Raw genomic sequence first — 23364 nt, 5'->3', positions numbered from 1 at the left:
CAACGACTTGGACACTGCTTCTTTGACCGAATATCCTGGCATTGGAAGTTTCATCAATGCTACATATTGGTGGGATGAATTTTACCCCAAAAAAAAAAAAAAAAAAAATAGCGTAAACTGTTTTTAACCATTTTTTTGAATAATAAACTCACTAAAATTAATAACAAGCACAACGACTTGGACACTGCTTGTTTGACCGAATACCTTCTCTCAACTTTGGGTCACTTTCAGGCAAACTTTGGTAGTTCCAATTTGATGTTATTTTACTCTACTGGATTAATGAAATTTTCAACCAAAAAATTAAAAAAAATAATAATAATAAAATAAAAAAACCTCTATAGAGCTCCATTTTGTTTGTGTGCTTGGTTTGTGTTTGATTATAGATATATGGGCCTGATAGTTTATGTTCAAATGACACATATTTTAATTTTTCTTCAGAAATTATCAAAAGAAAATATTATGCTTGCACAAGAATTTAAAAGTTTTTAGCTTTTCTTGAATTTAGAAATGTTATTTGGATTTCGAATAAAATTTTCGGATTTTTAATTTAGTGTACACTCTGTTGTGGATCAAATTTTAAGTTTATATGTAGTAGTAATAATCAATGACAAAGATTTTTAGATTATCGGTATATTAATTTATTTTTCTTTTCCAATCTTTTCTACAACTTGTAATGAAGATTTAAATTCAAAAAATCAATCTCTTTTACTTTTCTTTATTCCCTTGGCATCTTGACTGATCTAAATCGTTTTCATACAAATCTCAAATCTGTTTTGCTGTAGGAAAATTACCAGCAAGCCAAGAGTACAAATTGTTGGCTTGAGTTTACCAAAAAAATTGTTGGCTTAAAAAGGAACAAAAAATATTGTTAAATGTTTTAACCATGTTTTATGTGAGTAAACTATGACAAAATGCAAAAGACCCTCCAACTTAGGGTCACTTTCACACATACTCCGATCCGGTTGTTTCAATTTAATTTTTTAATCCATAGGACAAGTGAAGTTCTCCTATTGATAATTTCTTCAGCTCAATGACTGGAAAAAATATAAGTAAAATGACTTGTGATAACTAAAAAAAAAAATTAAGTAAAATATAATATAGATATATATATATATTTATATATTTATATATATATTTTTTTTTCATCTTCTTCCTTTCTCTAGCTTATCTCCTTCTTCGTTCTTCCCTCTCATGAAACACACAAAATAGTAAAAGGCATTATTGATAATAATCACAATTTTGGCTTTTCTTAATTAAAGACAACCTTATAACTGACTTGATTGTCTTAAGTTTTTTGCTAGAGTAATAATATGTTGAACATGTGTAATTGGTATTAGTTGCCACCCTTCACGGTACAGAATAATTTCTCATTCACAAGTAGCTATATTCAGGCAACATCAATAGTTTCATCTCATGTGTCATGTTCAGGGTGGTTGTGTTGCTCCCACAAGAAACTAACCAAAAATCCTGAGCTTGGCAGTTACTTTACCTTTTGGGTCGAGAATATATAGGAAACATCTTATCCTAATACCTTACTCTCCAAACTGGAAAAATCAGAATATACCATAAAGACTAGCACAAAATAAGAAATTGTGAAAGAAAATATTGAAAAAGGACTAGTGAAAAAAACGCAAAAAATTAAATGGACTAGTTTTTTCATCTTTCTCTAGTTCTTATAAGCAAGCTAGCATAGAGTTTTTACCATACCAACACAAGTGCAAGTTGAGAAGTAATTTGAAACCACAGCATAATTTTCTCAATTTGTTAATTAACCAATTATGTAACTTAGTTATTACCTGTTAATTACCACGAGCATAGTCACAAAGTATAAAATAACAAGCAGTAAAGAAAATAACACAAGATATTGAAAACCAATGGATTAAAGTTTGCAACATGAATCGCACTCATGACCCTAGACTCTATGCAGTAGATACTGACTGACATGAACCTATAATCAGCTCCAAGTTGCATGGATTCTTTTATCTTGAAAACCTTCTACAAACTGTGTCAATGACTCCAAGGACCGAATCCAATGACCACCTTGAAGATTTGATCTCCACAATAACACACTAGCAATAGGCTCTTGCGGCTTCAACCTTGATCAGCAAATAAAAACAGAGTCTTGAGATTGATCTTCAATTCTCATTGGTTTTGGTGAAATTTAGGTTTTGATTTTCTTCTTCTTAGATGCAGAGCAACTTGGCAATACCTCAATTGTAGTTATGCTATAACATGTTTAGACATCGTGTTCAGTATTATACGGTGCAAACCCATGAGGTTTCACTTGGAATCATATTCTTTGCTTGGGAGGTAAAGCAATTAATTCCAAGTGCCAAGAGCTTTCTGGAATGCCATATCTCCCAATTCCAGGCACTCTAAAAGTAGGAATGCGATAGAAACCAAGCATCGGTGATTGGGAAACTGCATGCGTCAGATCAAACCCATCAAACTGTTTCTGGTGGAAGAAAGTCAGGCAACCCTTCACCTCCTCCAGCCTAACAATAGTTATCTCCTCCCTTTCGCATAAGTTTGATAGAATTTGGACAACCTGGCATTGGCAATTTTCATAATCAAAACCCTTCCATTTGCTATTCCAGTTCTTGTACATAGTCCAAATCTCACCTTTTATTGGGTAAATTCTGTAGAATGGCTCGTCATTGCTTTTAACACTGTAAACTAAATAGGAAAACTGGGACATTTCAAGGTTGACACTGATACAGAGTTAAGAAAAATAGAAAGCAAAAGGGACGTGTTGGCACAGGACTCTGATACAAAGAAAAAACAAAAGGCAGAAAGGGACTTGTTGAATGATAAAAGCTGAATGATTTTATTGATAAACAAAAGAGCCTATAAATAGGCTTTACATCACAACACTTTATCTAGCATTAACCACAACTACTATAAAATAGGAAAGCACTATCCACAACTCCTACAAGCTAGGATAGCAACGTGAGATACTTCACAGCCATGAAATCTTGCTGAGATCAAATAACCAAATATCCTATAGACTTGGTCAAACTACCAAATATCCAAAGATACTTCCAATTAAATATTATAAAATAAAACATTAAATCTTAACACCCTCCCTTAAACTGAAATCTGCAGAAATCAGTTTAAAAGGAAAAAATCAACCCTCTACAAAGTCTTCCTTTGTGGCAGCATGTGAACACACTCCAAGTAGACCACGTAGCTTCACAAATGTAGCCAACTTGAGAGGCTTGGTCTGAATATCTGCAACCTGGTCTTCACTTCTGCAGTAAACCAGATTAATAACTCCATCATTCGTGAGATCCCTCAAGAAATGATACTTCACATCTATATGCTTGCTTCGACCATGTAGAACAGGATTCTTTGAGAGCTTTATTGCTGAGCTGTTGTCACAGTAAATAAGAGTAGGTTCATCTTCTTTGAACTGCAATTCTTCAAGTATCTTCTTCAGCCAAATAGCTTGACAAGCACAAGCTGTTGCTGCAACAAATTCAGCTTCAGTGGTTGACAATGTGACGATTGGCTGCTTCTTTGATGACCATGAAACAGCTCCTGTTCCTAACATGAAAACATAGCCCGAAGTGCTCCTTCTATCATCTTGATCTCCTGCATAATCACTGTCAGTAAACCCAAACAAGTCTGACTTTTCACCCTTCTTGTAGAACAGCCCAAAATCTCTAGTTCCTTGCAAGTAACGAAGGATTCTCTTGGCAGCTAACAAGTGTATTTCTGTTGGATTCTCCATATATCTACTTATTAAACTCACAGAATACATTATGTCTGGCCTTGTTGCAGTTAAATACATCAAACTACCAACAATTTGCTTGTAAAGTGTACTGTCCACCTTCTTCCCTTCATGATCTTTGTTTAGCTTCAAGCCAAACTCAGTTGGAGTGCTTACAGGATTGCAATCCTTCATCTGAAACCTATCCAAAACATCTTGCACATACTTCTTTTGAGAAATAAAGATCCCATTAGTTGATTGCACTACTTCTATGCCAAGGAAGTAATGCAACATACCAAGATCAGACATTTCAAATTCAACCATCATAGATTTCTTAAAGCTTTCAAATATGGTTGTATTATTTCCAGTATAGATTAGATCATCTACATATAAGCAAACAATGAGCATCTTTCCTCCATCCTCAACTTTTATGAAAAGTGTATGTTCATAAGGACATTTTTGAAATCCTTCTTTCAAAAAATAAGTTTCTATACGATTATACCAAGCCCGTGGAGCTTGTTTTAATCCATATAGAGCTTTCTTTAACTTATACACTTTATGCTCATTGCCAAGTTTTATATAACCAGGAGGTTGATCGATAAATACCTCTTCTTTCAAATCTCCTTGGAGGAATGCTGATTTCACGTCCATTTGAAAGATAGGCCATGAGTTTTGAGCTGCCATAGCAATCACCAATCTGATTGTATCATGCCTTGCAACCGGAGCAAAAACTTCTTTATAATCAACACCAAACTCTTGCTTGTAGCCCTTAGCAACCAAGCGTGCCTTGTGCTTGTCAACCTCACCATTCTCCTTCAGCTTTGTCTTGTAAACCCACTTTACACCAATTGTTTTCTGCCCTTTTGGAAGATCAGTCAGCTCCCAAGTATCATTTCTTTCAATGGCTGTAATTTCAGCATCCATAGCCTTTCTCCATTTTGGTTCTGTGACAGCCACTTCAAAATTGGTAGGATCACAATCTGAAAATAGAGCAAAGTGAGTGAGTGGGTCTTCAGATTGATCAATTCCAGCTACATTATAATCATGCATCCATGCTGGTCTTTTTCGAACACGTTGAGGCCTTTGTGATTCAGCTACAAGTGGGCTTTGATCAACCATTGGAACATTTTGAGTGACTTCCTCTTCTTGCTCATTCTCCATAGGCTGCTGCCCTTTCTCTTCATCATCAAAATCTGCTAGAATACTTTCTTTAACACCATTTTGATTCCATGACCAGGTGCTTTCTTCATCAAACACCACATCACGGCTGATGACAATTTTCATGGTGCTAGGATTGTATAGTTTATAAGCTTTTGACTTATCACTAACACCAAGAAAAATGCATTTTTCTCCCTTGTTATCTAGCTTTTTCCTCTTCTCATCTGGAATATGGGCATAAGCAATACACCCAAAAATCCGGAAATGATCTACAACAGGTTTCCTTCCGCTCCATGCTTCCTCTGGTGTCATATTTTGAACAGCAAATGTAGGACTTCTGTTCAAGATGTGAATACTCCAATTTACTGCTTCAGGCCAAAAAGATTTTGGAATTCTCCCTTTTGTCAACAAGCTTCTCACCATATTGAGGATGGTTCTGTTTTTCCTCTCTGATACACCATTTTGTTGAGGTGTATAAGCAGCTGTCAACTCTCTTCGAATGCCATGATCATCACAAAAAACTTCAAATTCGGTTGAGCAATATTCTCCGCCACGATCTGTTCGGAGGGTCTTAATGGTGTTTCCTGTTTCATTTTCCACACAAGCCTTGAAGCTTTTAAATGCACAAAAAGCTTCTGATTTTGCCTGTAAAAAATAAACCCAAGTTTTTCGAGTATAATCATCAATGAAGGTAATTAAGTATCTTTTACCTCCATTAGAACATGGTGTAATCGGGCCACATATATCAGAATGAATTAGCTCTAAAGCTACTTTTGCTCGCCATGACTTCCCTTGGGAGAATTGAGAACGATGTTGTTTGCCAACAACACATTCCTCACAAACTTGAGAAGGAATACTAATCTGAGGAAGACCTGCCACCATATTTTTCTGTTGGAGGGTCTTCAATCCACCAAAACTTAGGTGGCCATAACGAAAATGCCACAACCAAGAAGAATCTTTTACTTCAGCTACCAAACAAGATTGCACACTTGTAATCTTCAATGGAAACAACCTGTTTGAACTCATTTGCACAACAGCAATGGCTCCTCTAGTAGGATCATAAATCTCACAAACACCCTTTTGAATAGTGATAATATAACCCTTTTCTTGCAATTGACCAGCACTTAACAAATTGCTTTTCAAGTCAGGAACATAAAAGACATTAGAAATTGTTTCTACAAAACCATTCTTGGTTCTTATCTCTATATCACCCTTTCCCATCACCTTCACAGTGGAACAATCACCAAAACGTACTGAAGAAAGAAAGCATTCATTTAAGTAAGAAAAAGAAGACTTACTTCCACACATGTGGTTACTGCAGCCCGTATCCACATACCAAACATCAGATTCAGGTTCTTGATTAGCTTGAACAGCCATTAACAAAGTTTCCACTTCCTTCTTTTCAGCAAAATTCAATTGCGGTTCCTTTTCTTTGTCTTTAGGCAGCCTAGTATAACATTCAGAACGATAATGACCAAATTTATGACATCTAAAGCACTCTACCTTGGATTTGTCAAAATGTTGATCTCGTCCTCTGCCTTTGCTCTGAAATTGTCCATCATCGGCTTTGAAATGCTTGCTGCCATCTCTGTTGCCTCGTTCTCCCCTTCCTCTACCTCTACCTCTACCCCTTCCTCTAGAGTTTGAGAAATGAGTAGAGATAGAAGCCTTTAAAGCTTGCTCCTCTGAAGTTGAACTTCGGTTCATCTTCTGTTCATGGACCAGCAAGGAGCTCTGCAGTTCATCAAGGGAAAATGCATCTATGTCTTTCGATTCTTCAATGGAACACACGACATAATCAAACTTTGGTGTCAGAGAACGCAATATCTTTTCAACAATGGTGACATCTTCCATCTTCTCACCATGAAAACGCATTTTGTTGCTAATCTCCATAGTCCTGGCACAGTAGCTGGTGACAGATTCTCCATCCTTCATTTGTAGAGTCTCAAAATCTCTTCTCAAGGCTTGAAGCTGTGCACGCTTCACTCTAGCAGAGCCTTCATATTTTTTCTTCATTGAATCCCAAATATCTTTGGAAGTTTCTTTGCTAAGAATTGTTTCCAAGATGGGACGATCAATTGCCTGGAAAAGGTAATTTTTTGCCTTTAAATCTTTGAGCTTTCTCCCTTCCAACTCTGTTTTCTGAGCATCTGACAAGGTTGTATTTGGTGCTGGTACTTGAATACCAGATTCAACAATTGGCCAATACTCTTTGGACCGAAGAAAATTCTCCATTAGCATACTCCAATGGTCATAGTGACCATCAAAGCGTGGGATTGCCGCCTGCACAAAGTTTGAATCTGAAGCCATCAATACTATTTGAGGACTCTTTCTCTCGTGCTTTTCTCACTGGCTCTGATACCACTGATACAGAGTTAAGAAAAATAGAAAGCAAAAGGGACGTGTTGGCACAGGACTCTGATACAAAGAAAAAACAAAAGGCAGAAAGGGACTTGTTGAATGATAAAAGCTGAATGATTTTATTGATAAACAAAAGAGCCTATAAATAGGCTTTACATCACAACACTTTATCTAGCATTAACCACAACTACTATAAAATAGGAAAGCACTATCCACAACTCCTACAAGCTAGGATAGCAACGTGAGACACTTCACAGCCATGAAATCTTGCTGAGATCAAATAACCAAATATCCTATAGACTTGGTCAAACTACCAAATATCCAAAGATACTTCCAATTAAATATTATAAAATAAAACATTAAATCTTAACAGACACTAGTTCCACTAACCTTAAATTTCCCACAAACTATGGGTATGTTTTCTTTCTTCCAGTCAATCTCATCGTCAAGAATAGGTAGAGGTTCTAGGAAAGTCAAACATACTTGGCTCTCATAAATTATATCATCTATTCTGGTGTATTGCCGTGGCAAAAAATCTTTTCCACTGTATACAGCCCATACCTGACCTGTGGCAAAATCATTTGAGGACCAACTGGGTTTCAAAAGTTTGTCTTCTGGAGATGACTTCAAGGAAGGAAGTCCTCTCAATGGAATAGATCTAGAAAAACTACTAGCATTCCCATTCTTTGGTGCCTTTTGGGAGTCAATCTCCAGACACATAATATCAGGCATGGGAAATTGATCAAGCTCAAACATCCCATCAACAACTTTATCGATTTCTCCACCCTTAAACCTATATGCTGGGACATTATGAGAGAATATATACAGATTATCTGGGGAGATATGAAAAGTGACAGGACTCCCTCCAATTTTTTATCTCTCAAAGATGCTTCTAAAACCATCTACTTGCACCAAACATGCACCATCTGCACCTAAATATTTTGAAAAATCTTTTTGAATTTCAACTAACTCAAATTTACATCCTTCAAAAAAACTAGAATTATGGGCCCATTCATGAAGGTTCCAATCCTTATATAGAGCCCAAATCTCACTTCTTTTGGGGTAAATATTGTTCATCTGTGACACCATGAATCCATGAGCATTTGTGGGATGAGACCATTGGCCAGTTTTCCCCATCATTCATCTCTGCATTCAAATCAAATGACCCACAAGCAACAGGTAAGCCAGCATCACACCATCGTCTCTCACCATCACTAATAGGGATTGGCTTTAACCATGTAACAAGAACTGATCGTGCTGAGTTGCAAGCAACTTGAGCATACCTAAAATTATGAGGGAGATTTGCTCTATATTGAGCACCCCAGATCTGACCTACCTTATAATGCTCAGGTTTTCTATCATTCTCAAAGGTATGGTAGTCCTGACAAGGCCTTTTCTGTGCCAAAGATTCTGAAGAACAAGAAAAATTCTCCTCCAAACTGATTGGCTTTGATGTTGGCATATTTATCCGGCCTATAGAAAAATCTGTGTCTGCTCTAATGTTGCCTCTAGAATTCAAATCCTCAGAAACCTTATTGGATGGTTGCTGACAAATAATTTTATCACACTGCCACTTAACATCAAGAGAATTTTGGAGTTTGAATCCCAAAGTTCCAATGTCTTCTGAAAATATCGTAGTTGTTCTACAACTTCCACCCAAAATTTGGCTTGAAAAACTCCTCTCACACACAGAAGAGTTGTTAGCAGTACTTATTGTTTCCTTACTTGCTATATTTTGACAGGATAATGCTCTTATATTAAAAGATTTATAATCCTCCCTACATGCATTCCTTTTCAAATCATACGCAGAACGTTTCTCTCGGTTAGATAGCATGGAGAATGCATCCTCCACAAGTTTCAGAGCCAATTCAGTGCCAGGAAACTTTGTCTTGATAGGTTGTAACAATGTGTGGAGACTTTGATAACAAGATTTAACAGCATTAAATGTAGACGAAGGCGTAAGCTGAAGAACCCCAGTAGTAATCAATTCCATAACCAGTAAACTTGATATTGGACGCAGATAGAATGTCACAGACAGCCAACATTGCGCCAATGTTATCAATTGCTGGAAAAAGCTTTTGTGCCATGAGTAAGTTATCCCTGGCACCAGTATAGTCATTACTAAGAATTTTTTGGGGTAGGAGGATATGGTCCAGCCCAACTGACAACTCAAGCCCATACACCTCAAGAATTGGCCCATTTAGTTCACTGGGAAAAACAAAATAAACCCAGCTTCGGATTTTCCCTGGGTAGCTTTGGTTCTTAACTTCTCATGTGGATTGTGAAAATTTTGGAGATATTTCTGCAAAACCTTCCCCTTGTTTTTTCCTCTCTCTTGTTTTAAGGAAAGAAAAGTTAATTCCAGGTTTCTCTATAAAGCTACAAAGTTTGCCAGTCGTTTGGAATTTTCTAAATTAATTATTTTTTATTTTTTTCTAAGTTAAAACACTTTATTTCCTCTTTTTTAATTCCTTAACAATTATTAGGTTATTAAAAGGGTGTAACAATCTCAAAGCAATTTTTTTTTTTTTTTGAGAAAACAATTTCAAAGCATTTTATTACTCCAATTCGGCTTGGTTGGGACTGAGTGGGTTAGTGGGCGAATACTTGTGTAAATATATATATATATATATATATACGCACACATGCACACAATTTTCCCAAATGGGCATTCCATTAGTGTATCTGTTCAAGTATTCATGCCTCTTAAACTCATTTGACTTCCACAAAGTTGTGATCTGGGTTGCATATGTGATGGTGGAGCTTGGAAACCTGACAAGTTTCATCTGGGATTTGGTTGTAATAGAAATTAAGAATTATTCATAGGTTGAATGCATAAGCAAAGCCTTGAAACACATCTCTTTGGCATTCATGTTGTCCTGACATTTGTGTTGGTTTAGAATTCATAGTTCTATACATCACAGGGAAATCTGCCCACCTAGAATAACCTTTTTCAAAATAAAAATACGTACCACATTCTTTAATGAGTGACACTGTTTCTAGTTTAATCCTTTATCAACAGAGACTACACTGAACTGAACACAAGAGGTAGAGAATGCACGCATGTTTAGAAATCATGTTCAGTATTATATGGTGCAACACCATGAGGTTTATCTTGATATCATATTCTTCGTTTGGGAGGTAAAGCATTTGGTTCCAAGTGCCAAGAGCTTTCTGGAATGTCATATTTCCCAATTCCAGGAACTCTAAAAGCAAGAATTCGGTGAGAGAAACCAAGCATCTTTGATTGGGAAACTGGATGAGTGACATCAAACCCATCAATTTGTAGCCTATAGAAGAAAGTTAGGCAACCCTTCACCTCTTCCAGCTTGGCAATTGTTATCTCATCCCTTTTGTGTAAGTCTGACAGAATTTCGACAACCTGACATTGGTAATTTTCATAATCAGAACGCTTCCATTTGCTATTCCAGTTCTTGTACATGGCCCAAATCTCACCTTTTAGCGGGTAAATTTCGTAGATTGGCTCAACAGTACTTTTTTGGCAGTTAACATTATAGGAGAACTGTGACATTTCAAGGTTGACACTAGCTCCACTAACCTTAAATTTCCCACAAACTATGGGTAGGTTTTCTTTCTTCCAGTCAATCTCATGGTCAAGAATGGGTAGAGGTTCTAGGAAAGTCACACATACTTGGCTCTCAGAAATTATATCATCTATTCTGGTGTACTGCCGTGGCAAAAAATCTTTTCCACTGTTCACAGCCCATACCTGACCTGTGGCAAAATCATTTAATGACCAACTAGGCTTCAAAAGTTTGTCTTGTGGAGATGATTTTGGGGAAGGAAGTCCTCCCAATGGAATAGAAATAGGAAAACTACTAGCAATCCCATTCTTTGGTGCCTTTTGGGAGTCAATAATCTCCTGAAACATACTATCAGGCAAGGCCAACTGATCAAGCTCAAACATCCCATCAACAACTTTATCAATTTCTCCACCCTTAAACCTATATGCCGGGATATTATGAGAGAATATATACAGATTATCCGGGGAGATATGGAAAGTGACAGGACTCCCTCCAATTTTTTGTCTCTCAAAGATGCTTCTGAAACCATCTACTTTCACCAAACATGCACCATCTGCACCTAAATATTTTGAAAAATCTGAGAGAATTTCAACTAACTCAAATTTACATCCTTTTACAAAACTAAGATCATGGGCCCATTCATGAAGGTTCCAAGCTTTATACAGTGCCCAAATCTCACCTCTTTTGGGGTAAATATCAAATTGTTCATCCGTGACGCCACGAATCCATGAGCATTTGTAGGATGAGACCACTGGCCAGCTCTCTCCATCATTCATCTCTGGATTCAAATCAAATGACCCGCAAGCAACAGGTAAGCCAGCATCACACCATCTTCTCTCACCAACACTAATAGGGATTGGCTTTAACCATGTAACAAGAACTGATCGTGCTAATTTGCAAGCAACTCGAGCATACCGAAAACTATGGGGTAGATTTGCTCTATATTGAGCACCCCAGATCTGACCTACCTTGAAATGCTCAGGTTTTCTGTCATTCTCAAAGGTATAGTAGTCCTGACAAGGCCTTTTCTGTGCCAAAGGTTTTGAAAAACAAGAAAAATTCTCCTCCAAACTGATGGGCTGTGATGTTGACAAATTTATATCGTCTATAGACAAATCTGTGTCCCCTCTAATGTTCCCTCTAGAATTCAAATCCTCAGAAACCTTACTGGATGATTGTTGACAAATAATTCTATCATGTTGCTGCTCAACATCAAGAGAATTTTGAAGTTTGAATCCCAAAGTTCCAATGTCTTCTGAAAATATCATAGTTTTTCTACAGCTGCCACCCAAACTTTGGCTTGAAAAACCACTCTGACACACAGAAGAGTTTTGAGCATTGCTCATTGCTTCCGTACTTGCAATATTTTGACAGGATAATTCTCTTTTATTAAAAGATTGATTATCCCCCCAAAAAGCTTTTCTTGTCAAATCATATGCAGAACGTTTCTCATGGTCAGATAGAATGGAGAATGCATCTGCTACAAGTTTCAGAGCCAATTCAGTGCCAGGAAATGTTTTCTTGATAGGTTGCAGCAATGTGAGGAGCCATTGGCAACGAGATTTAACAGCATCCATTGTAGAATAAGGTTTAAACTGAAGAACCCAGTAGTAATCAATTCCATAACCAGGAACCGTAATATTGGAAGCAGATAGCATGTCACAGACAGTCATCATTGAGCTAATGTTATCAACTGCTGGAAAAAGCCGTTGTGCCTTGAGTAAGTTAAACCTGGCACCAGTATAGTCTTTACTACTAATAATTTTTTGTTCAGCATCTCGCTGTTCTAGAAGAGCCTTCACTCTATTTTCGTTCATGTCTAGCATCCTCTAAATATCCTCAAATTCAGTAACCAACTCCAAATGATCCCAAATTTAGTGATTCCAAATCAGCCAAGTATTGAAACTGCAATCAAAGCGATAGATGAAATTGACATCAACAATGAGGAAAATGTATAACTTACAATGTGGAAAATTATCACTAGCAAGAGTTGGAAGAGGTTCTTAAGGCAATATTTACCAACAAAAACATCATTGTTCATGGGCAGCCTAAGGGAAACATCATCATTGTTTCCATGTGTACAATAAGAATCATCTTTGTAAAACCTCTATCATGACAGATAATTATAAAATGATTACAATAAGAATCACCCTAACAGAGACATTACCAAAACAAATGCATTATTGCAAACTTTTGAAAGCTACAAAAATATTCCACCCCACTAGGCTGTAAGAAATTTAACACAAAATTTAAAATAAAACCACCTAAAGTTGCCTCTCAGCAAACCCACAACAAAGGCTTCCTGTGTGTGTGTGTATATATATATCCACTGCCAATATTTGTATCATTCAGTTAACCTCAACTCATGTTTTCGTATGGTGATCAGTACCCAGAGATTAAAACCAAAAGCTGAATGCTCTAAGTTGATATGAGAAGCATTCAGTCAAAACCATTAATTCTAGCTACTTTTTCCATGCTAAACTATACAAGAGTAACTATGTTTTATGAGGAAATTAGCAAAATAAAATTTCAATTATGGATTAGCAGATTTGACCTATGAGGCCACTGAAACAGAAAACTGAATAAACACTGGTTCATAATACAATACTTGTTTTAGATAGGCATTTTCACGAACATTGTATGTGAAACAATATCATAAACTAATTTTATAGATCAGTCCCATCAAAAAAATATATATTATTGATCGGTCACACAATTCAAAGTCTCTGTTTACATACCCATAACAACAATCCTCAACCCATTCAAGCAAAATACCAGAACAACAACAACAACAAAAAATGACCCCCAAAAAAAAATATAACTTTCTAAAGATATAATAATCAAGTACACATTTTCATTCATGAAATAGCATATATAGCTCCATCACATACTTTATGATACATCATAATCACAGAATGAGCTAAGTTAACATGATATATATCATGTCCCACCAGTTTCTCACATTTTTCCTTCTACTTTACCACCATTCTCCCACCAACCAAAAGGGAACACAAGAAATAAATAAATAAAATAAGCAAGAACAAAAACCTTAACTGAAACACAATGAAAAAGAACCCAGAAAGTTTTTTCCAAGACAAAAGACCAATGTCTGTTGCAATTCAAAATAGAAATAAAAGAAGAGAACCTTAACCTTTCCTCTTCTTCCTTTATCTTTCAACTCTCAAGGTTACAGTGAGTGTTGAAGTACACAATTCCCAGTTGGCAGAATGGAGCTGCTTTTAGCCTTTACCATGGAAATGCTGTGTTGTAGTTTGTATCCAATGGCAGTGGCAGTGGCAGTAGCTAACCAAGGGGCCACGTTATGAACCATCCAAGCCCATTTACCTCAGGACTTGGCCCATTTTGTTCACTAGGAAAAAACAAAATAAGCCCAGCTTTGGATTCTCCTTTGGTTCACCATCTCTTTTTATCTTATCTTTTTTTTTTTTTTTTTTTTTTTTGGGTAAATAATGATATTTTTATTAACAAAGCCAGAGTTCATACATGTATTGACATATATACTAGGCTAGAGTAGGATTTTTATTTCATATATAAATAAATAAAAATAAGGTAACATGCCCGTTAGCATCTACAAGAGTCCAAGAAAAGATAGAGTTGATAGATTAAGGTCCTCAATAAGAAATTATGATCTAATCCATTAAAGGATACGAGGCTAAAGGAAAATGATACAACAATAAACTTGCAAAGAAGAGCTCCAATATCTATTACAATTTACAACCAAATGAAAATCCAAGCCAAGGTGTAAGTCTAAAATGTTAATAGAGTCAATAACAACTTTGGCATCTCCTTATCCCCTTCAAAGTGGGCAGTCTTGCAGCCTTGGTGAATAGCAATTCACATTCTTGTTCTTATGGTTTTCTTTCTTTCTTGTGACTATCTCTAGGGCCACCTGTCATTGTCATTTTATCAAAGTGGCACAATATCACGTGTAATTTATGAGAGTTTTGTTAGAAATATTACAAATTTGAACATTTAAAACTTATAAATGTGTCCCCAATTACAAAAATAAATAAATAAATAAAAAGAGTAATTTCAATATTCATTAACTACATTTTCTTTTTAGTAAGATTTGAAGTAGCCTTGGCATTTTTCATTTTTTAAATATAAGTATAAGATATGAAAATGGATCTTTTACATATTCAAAGTTGTATAAATTGGCACTTTATTTAAAAAATTTAAATAACGTGATAGTTTGTATCTTGTACACAATTTGATTTTTATAAAATGAAAAGTTTTCAAATAATATGAATCCCCCAAAAAATAAGTGAGAATCTTCAATAATTTAGGAGTCACACTTTGTTCGCTCAAGAGATTCTAAATGGATGGAAGTGCTTTAATCAAGTTAACGTTAGGGACCAAAATCTAATTTTTAAATAAAAATGGGCAAAAAATCATAATTACCATAAACTTTAAGGATGTAATTTGTAATTTAATTTTGAATTTAATTGAGAAAATTAAGATACAATAATTGTAACTAAGTTTTGTTAAAAGAAAGAGCGTGTGACTGATATAGTCTTTGTAATAGGTTTTTTTGAGGGTATGTGTGTATATGAGTCGAGTTGGAGAATTTTTTCAACCCTACCTAACTTTGACGAGTTGAAAAATTCCCAATCCAACCCATTACACATGTAGAAATCAACCAAACCCAACCTACATGGGTCGTTGGATTGTGTATAAATATTTATACCTTGTAAAAAATTAGGCTTCCATCAATTATTAAACAAAATTTTCAATAAATTATTACATTTTCATATAATGTGCTTAATTTATATTCCAAAAAAATTTCAACCCAACCTAACCCACCAAAACCAACCCAAAACATCTGGTTGGGTCCGTTTCATCAGGTTGATGGATTTGATGCACACCCTAACTTAGGTGGTAATAAACAATAAAATATTACTAAATAATTAAGATATAATTCTTAAAGAATTGTCAAGAGTCTTATAAGTTATAACTCTAGTAGGTATTTCTTAGTTTTTTCAACATGAACATCTAGAGTTCAAACCTCATCTCTAATTATTAAATTAAAAAAAAAATCAAATCAAATCAAATTTTGCCGTCTATACAAACAGCAAAATTTCATTTTGATTTTGATTTTTTTTAGCCGTTTTTTTTAATAACGCAGCTAAAAAAACGTGATTATTGGTCGCGTTTTTAGTAGCGTGTGTGAGTTAATTATTTAATTAAGAGAGAGAGAGAGAGAGAAAGACAGGGAGGAGAGAGACAGAGAGAGAGAGAGAGAAAAAAAAAAAAACGCGGGTAAGAGAAATGTAGCGAGTGGACAGGGATGAAATGTCGCTACTATTTAGTTTAAAAGTTTTGTAACAGACAAAAATTAAAAAACACTCGTTTAAAGAGTTAAAAACAGCAAATACAGCCTCCTCCAAATGCGCATCTCCTCCATCTCCTTTTATTATTAACCATAAGCCCATAAACTAATCACCATTTTATTAACTTAAATTAATTTTAATCTTATTCTTCCCAAACTAAACACCGAGAAAATTTGTTTCTCTCTTTCTCTTTCATTCTTGACTGGAAAACGATTACATTATCCGATAATTCATTGCTCTACAAAACTCAAAAAGAGATTAGCAGCCACAGATTTTCCCAAATGCATTTCTCAAAACTTGACGATTCTCCTATGTTCCGCCAACAGGTTTTTTTTTTTTTTTTCCTTGTTCAAATTTTAATATACTAATTACTAAATCATTATTGTTGTTAATCTATGCACTAATATTAATCAACCATGATTTTTTATTCAATTAGCATTAACCATGTCAAACGCATTCAGCATTGTGAGTTTGTCCTTAATTAGCATTTGATTAGAAATTATTGTTTTGGTATAATGCAGTTACAAGGCTTGGAAGAAAATACTGAATCATTGAGGACAAAATGTGCTAAGTTTTACAAAGGATGTCGAAAATATACGTAAGCTCATACATGCATACATTATATATTCCATAATTGTGTTTTGGCTCGATCACAATTTAATCCACAAATTTTCAATTGCTACATTTGTTGAAATTGTTAAGATTTTGTCCAAATTTAATTGTTTAAGGATACTTTGGATGGAACTCTTATGATTTCATTTTAGTCAAAACCTTTGGGGGCTAAATGCACTACAAAAAAATGGGGCTATCCCAGCATTTTCAAAACCGCTGGGATAGCCCTAAAAAGCGCTGGGATAGGGTCAAAATTCCTATCCCGGCGTTTTTTTTCCCGGCGCTTCAAACCGCTGGCTTTTGAGTGTGGGGATAGGGTCACGCGGACCTGTACCAGCGCTTTTCAAAAGCGCCGGGATAGGTCCCAGCGCTTTCAAACCCTGTTCCGGCGTTTTTACTTGTGTTGGGATAGCCTTTATGAAAATGTGAATATAACCTATACCAGCGTTTTTACTACTTGTGCCAGCGCTTTTGAAAGCGCCGGCATAGGTTGTACCTATGCCAGCGCTTTTAAAAGCGCTGGTATAGGTCATGGATGAATAAAATTTAAAAGGCCTATACCAGCGCTTTCAAAAGCGCTGGCATAGGCGATACCTATTCCAGCGCTCTCAAAAGCGCTGGGATAGGTCATTTAAAAAAAAAAAAAAATTCCAAACCCTATTCCAGCGGTTTTCAAAGCGCTGGGATAGGTCATTTTTTTTTTTTTTTAAAAATTATATTTTTTGAGCACCTGTAATGTACCTACAATACATATTTTCCAATACCTATTTTATAGCAACGGTAATGAACCACAATTCATATTTTCCAATAGCAAATACAATGACACATTAAACCAAGAAACTAAATATATTTAATTACACCATATCTATAATTACATCCCAAATGTCTAGAATGTTATATATACACAAAATAAAACATCCCAAGTGTCTAGGATGTTATGAGGCGCACCTACACTACAATTTCACCATTGCACATTGAGTTTCAAAAATATAAGTCACAAAACAAACAATACTCCTAATAGAAAATACTCCACCTTTTCTCTCCAACAACCACCCACCATAGCATACTATATGTATTTACTTAGAAAAAATACAACAAATTGAACAACAATATGTTAACATTCACAAAACAAACAACACTCCCAATATATTCCACCTTTTCTCTCCATGCAAGCCACCTGCTTGCTCCTAAACAACAACCCACCACATTATTTTACAATTTAAGGGAATTAAGAAGTAGATCTTACTCACCCTTTGGCAATCCCAGTGTTTGCCCACGGAAAGAAGAATGTAAACTTCAAACAAGCTGCCACTCCTGCAAAAGAGAAATGACCATTGCTCACTACTATGATAACTTAAATGACGTAAATTAATCCAACTAGCTTTTAACCTGCGCAATGCGCAAGATCATTTTATGTATTAATGAGCTTACTTTCAATATAAACTTAGTTATCATGCTTCCACTACATGCATTCAAACCTAAATAATGGTAGCATATTTAAACATATAGTATCCAATATCCCCTAAAATTTTTAAACATCTCTTCAAATCACTTCATGTGTACTTCCCTCATTCCAAATGCACCACATCAAACACAGTGGGACAATTGTGCAACAAAGCTACGCTTTCCTTTTCCAACCCACCCCTTTCCAACATTCCATAAGGCACAACATGGTTTTGGGCATGAAACAGAACGTGCAAAACAAAGCAAACACCAATAATCTCTATAATTTCAATAGAGAAATAAAAGCAAATCACTAATTTTAAGAAACAAAGAGAAATAAATTGTAATTTATTAAAAAACCTACCCAACCTAGGGTAAAGTTTCTATATGTCGCACACAATTAATAGAACTTCAAACACACAAATTCATAATTATCAAATAATTGATGCTAAGATGAACACATGTCATTCCAATAATCCAAACTCATAGGGAATCCTAAAAACAAATGTGGATAAACATAAACTCACTTATGTATTTTCACCTTAATATAATTGTAGTTCAAGCTTTCCAAAACTTTGTGATGGAAGAAGGGAAATTTATCATACAATTTCATAACACAAAAACCATTATATGAGACTTCTGTGTCTAACTTATAAGCAAAGACTAAAGAGTCCTAGGTTTAGTAGTAAACAGTTTAATGTTTTGTTTAGTTCAAATGATTTTAAATACTTAAGTGAATATAATTCCAATAATATCATAGAAATAGAAGAAGTCCAATAATATTCTTCAAGAGATAGTTAATTTAAAATTTTGAACACATATAGTAATTTGAAAATTTGAACACATATAGTCTAAGCGTTCATTCATAAATTCTAAATAATTTAAACTATAAGCTTCAGCAATTCCTAATTGGAAAATATAATGGATCAAGTATTGTCATTATAAAAAAAAAATTAAACTAAACTTTATTGGTTATAACACAATGATGATAGTACAAGAGTGCTAAACTTTATTCAAGACGTATTATGCTGGCCATTATTGGTTTATAACTTTTATAAGTCACATGGCATTTATGTGACACACCTCTATTAATTATTGTTAATAGCATATGGATTAAAAAAAAAAGGTTTGTAATTAAACCAATCTTCTTTTTTTTGGTTAAATAATTTAACCAATCTTAAAGCACAAGGTATGTGATTAAAACAATAGAGGTGAGAGAGTAGTTGTTGAATTATAGTTCATGCAAGTTGAGTAGTGAAGATTTCAATGTAGGGGATTTGCTACTCACAGTCACTTTTGGGCTCCCCCAACCTCTATCTGAGGATTGTGCAAGTCTCTCAATATCCAACACAACCATTACTGTTTTATCTATGGCAGTAATGTTAGTCTGCAGAGTTAATCAAATATATGTATGTATTAGAGGTAAAAATAAATTGTCAATAAGAACTAGCTAGTAATCTGATACTCATACTATCATGATTTATTCTATTCAACAACCAGTAGGTTACAAGTTCTCTTTCTAAATCTTTATCTATATCTTAAGAGAATAGCATATCAATTTTAACAAATTAAAAAACATAAAAACAAAATTTAAATCATTGTGGGAAAGGGAAGCTTTAGCCTGAACCCTCAACAGCTCATTATGAATCCAAAAGACAAGATAAGGCCACAACACACAAACACACATGCTAAAAAATTTCACCCCTTAATTTGAACCACCTCTGAAGTATAGGGTTTAAAATGTAATTTGCTCTAAGATTTATTGATATTTGTTGCCTATTTATTTCTCAATATGATAGACCACTTTTCTATAGTCTTTAGAAGTGACTGCAGTCACTTCTAAAGACTGCTTTAAACTATACTAATAATGGCTGTAATCACAAGAAATTCATTAATCTGAAACAATTTGGTGAAATAATTATTATGTATCATTAAAGGTAATGTCTGAAACACAACCAACTTAACTAAACTAAGTCTTATACCAATTAATTAATTTAGGATAATCCTTTAATTAAAATGAAAGAAAATAGTATATTCTAAATGACATTTAATCATTAAAAAAAAAAAAAAGTGGAGTGGCATTTCAAGTATATGCTTTTCTTTTTATCTTAATCAAAGAAGTATCTTAAATAAATGTTATGTTCACTCAACTTTGAATGATATTTAATACCCCTTAAGCATACTAGATTTTTAAGGCTGCAACAAGAAAAGCGAATGACAAAGAGAAAGATTAGTGACTTGTGATTTATCCACTAAAATTGGGGGGGGGGGGGGGGAAGAGAGAGAGAGAGAAATACGTCAGAAAAAAGAATGAGAATTTAAAATAGCTAGGTTGCCATTAATAGATCGGTAAGAGTTCGTGAAGTAAAGCATTTCAAGCATCTACACAGTTTATAGACATGAAAAATTATAGTACTAGAACGAAAACAACCACCACCACAACATAACAATAATTTTATTTTTTTTGGATAGGTAACAACTTGACAATCAAAATTTAGATCTGATATGAAATCAAAAATTAGCATGAGTACCAAAGAGATTACAATAGATTCAGTAATATCACCCAATCAGACAGAAGGGCATACGGCAAATTTTCTAAGAAGAATGCCCGTGGTACAAAAAAGAAGCTTTGTTTTTTCACTCCTGAGATCACAAAATTAAAGCAAATATAAGTGATACAGTTGACATATATATATATATATATATAACCTGAAAGGTACATTTTAATTGGCACTGCTAACATGATTACTACTTCAGTTTAGTCCTAAGTATACTGATGGTGATCAGTAACTCTCTCTGCTAGTTTATATACTATAAAGAACATCTCAACCAAACACGTCAACATCAGATTACTAACAAAAGAAAAACCCAAAAAGAAAGACACATAAGGCAGGATTTGAAATCACAACTGAACTCCAGAACTGTATGTCTTTGAAAAAGATTTAAGATAAGTGAAATGGATTGTGTCAAACTATAGAATACTGAGAAAATAACAACAAAATGCAATCAAAGCAATATAAGATGATGCCTCTGATATTATAAGCACCATTAAAAAACAATTAGTGGAGCAGGCATATAAACACCTTGCACTATCAAGACGGACTTGATAACCAACCAAAGAACCATCCTAACCTGGTGAAGGTTCACAACACTCATCAGCAACTCTTTCAGCCACAGAAATAGCCTACAATACAACATAGCAAATATAAACTACAGTTGCCAAGTAAGAAATAAAAGCCTGCCCTGTGTTTCAGTATAAAGCAATCTCAAAATTAAAATTATTTGCAGAAAATTATGCAACAATCTATCTCCTAATGATTAACATAGCAGTCTTATAACATAGTATCAACCAGTCCATATTAAATATGTTTTTCGAGGATTAATAACAATAATCACACAAAGGATGGTTAACAAACAATGAGGATAATAAGTTAAATAGAGATAATATGTTTCCACCAGTGCATTTGCAACTGTCATATTGCCTCATAATGCCCCTAAACAAGGCTCAAATAGATCTGCAAGGTAGAGCCAAGCAACCAAAGCCACCATCAAGACAATATTTGCAAGGGAAAATGACTACCAACTACACGATTTCAAGCAACAGGGTAATGATTTTAAGTGTAATAATCAGATAGATGAAATATTTTAAGTTATACCAATTTCCTTATATCAGAGAATCGAAATTTTAAAAAAAAAAATGTACAGAGGCAGATTAACGATTTTTGATGTAAACCTTAGAGAAAATTTTTGTTAGCACTACTGCCATCTACAGTTCCTCCAAAATAGAGCAAACTTTAAACAAAATAAAAAAATAAAAAGCCACAAAATGAACTAAACTTTAACCAAAACCAAAACTAAAACCCACACAATCAACCAATAGTTACACAAAAATATACACATAATCCAAACCAAACTTCAACCAAAATCAAAAATAAAAAACCAGAAATTTAACAACAAATATATATACAAATATTGCTACAAAATAGAAATGAGAGCTAGAGAGACTTACCTTGCTTTGTACAGAGGCAGATTAACGATTTCTAATGTAAACCTTAGAGAAAATTTTTGTTAGCACTACTGCCACCTACAGTTCTTCCAAAATAAAGCAAACTTTAACCAAAATCAAAAATAAAAAGCCACAAAATGAACTAAACTTTAACCAAAACCAAAATTAAAACCCATACAATCAACCAACAGTTACACAAAAATATACACATAACCCAAACCAAACTTCAACCAAAATCAAAAATAAAAAACCAGAAATTTAACAACAAATATATATACAAATATTGCTACAAAATAGAAATGAGAGCTAGAGAGACTTACCTTGCTTTGTACAGAGGTAGATTAACGATTTCTGATGTAAACCTTAGAGAAAATTTTTGTTAGCACTACTGCCACCTACATTTCCTCCAAAATAAAGCAAACTTTAACCAAAATAAAAAATGAAAAGCCACAAAATGAACTAAAATTTAACCAAAACCAAAATTAAAACCCATACAATCAACCAACAGTTACACAAACATATACACATAACCCAAACCAAACTTCAACCAAAATCAAAAATAAAAAACCAGAAATTTAACAAAAAAATATATATACAAATATTGCTACAAAATAGAAATGAGAGCTAGAGAGACTTACCTTGCTTTGGGTAGGGTTTGTGGTTTTGGGTAATATTTTTGTGTTTGAAATTTTGGAAAAAAAATGGTGGGTTTTGAGTAAAGAAAAAGGGAGGAGGAGGGGAAATGGGTTAAGGAAGAGAGAGAGGGAGAGAAAATGTGGGTGAAAGGAAAACATCTGAAGCAAAGAAGAGGGAAACCAAAAACGAGAGGCCAAAGTTGTGGGAAGGTGAAAAAAATAAGTGGGAAGTCTGAAAATTTTTAAGTGGTACGAGGGACCTATCCCAGCGTTTTGGAGAGGCCTGTCCCAGCGCTTTTAGAAGCGCTGGAATAGGTGGACCCTATTCCAGCGCTTTTAAAAGCGCTGGGACAGGACTCTTTTCATAAGGGAACGGAGAGACCTGTCCCAGCGCTATTAAAAGCGCTGGGATAGCTCATTCTCCATACGGAAATGGAGAGACCTGTCCCAGCGTTTTTAAAAGCGCTGGGACAGCTCATTCTTATAAGGGAATGAGAAAGACCTGTCCCAGCGCTTTTAAAAGCGCTGGGACAGCTCATTC

General features: G+C 34.7%; 3 protein-coding genes and 1 long non-coding RNA gene across 4 annotated transcripts in view; all 4 read right to left on the bottom strand.

Annotated features, from left to right (window-relative positions):
- Positions 1–9360, bottom strand: part of LOC126702217 (uncharacterized) — a 101803-nt gene extending 92443 nt beyond the window's left edge. The window contains exon 1 of the mRNA XM_050400873.1: positions 7622–9360. Within this exon, the coding sequence (XP_050256830.1) occupies positions 8280–9350 (1071 nt within the window). The 5' untranslated portion in view covers positions 9351–9360 and the 3' untranslated portion in view covers positions 7622–8279. The remainder of the gene's footprint in view (positions 1–7621) is intronic.
- The window catches only part of LOC126702218 (uncharacterized), a 44342-nt gene extending 32917 nt beyond the window's left edge, over positions 1–11425 (bottom strand). Inside the window, exon 1 of the mRNA XM_050400874.1 lies at positions 10614–11425. Within this exon, the coding sequence (XP_050256831.1) occupies positions 10614–11159 (546 nt within the window). The 5' untranslated portion in view covers positions 11160–11425. The remainder of the gene's footprint in view (positions 1–10613) is intronic.
- LOC126702219 (uncharacterized) overlaps positions 1–14072 on the bottom strand; it is a 45661-nt gene extending 31589 nt beyond the window's left edge. The window contains exon 1 of the mRNA XM_050400876.1: positions 13928–14072. The gene's annotated coding sequence lies outside the window, so the exon portion shown is untranslated. The remainder of the gene's footprint in view (positions 1–13927) is intronic.
- A 3764-nt stretch (positions 14073–17836) lies between these two features.
- Positions 17837–23247, bottom strand: LOC126702918 (uncharacterized). The gene is made up of 3 exons (XR_007647881.1): positions 21315–23247; positions 19471–19569; positions 17837–18053 (listed from the first exon to the last, which is right to left on the bottom strand). It is a non-coding gene; the product is annotated as an uncharacterized LOC126702918 (long non-coding RNA).
- Positions 23248–23364: the final 117 nt, after the last annotated feature.

This window comes from Quercus robur, chromosome 10 (genome assembly GCF_932294415.1).
Source record: "Quercus robur chromosome 10, dhQueRobu3.1, whole genome shotgun sequence".
NCBI classification, from domain to species: Eukaryota; Viridiplantae; Streptophyta; class Magnoliopsida; order Fagales; family Fagaceae; genus Quercus; species Quercus robur.
This window is presented reverse-complemented; position numbering and strand designations above follow the sequence as displayed.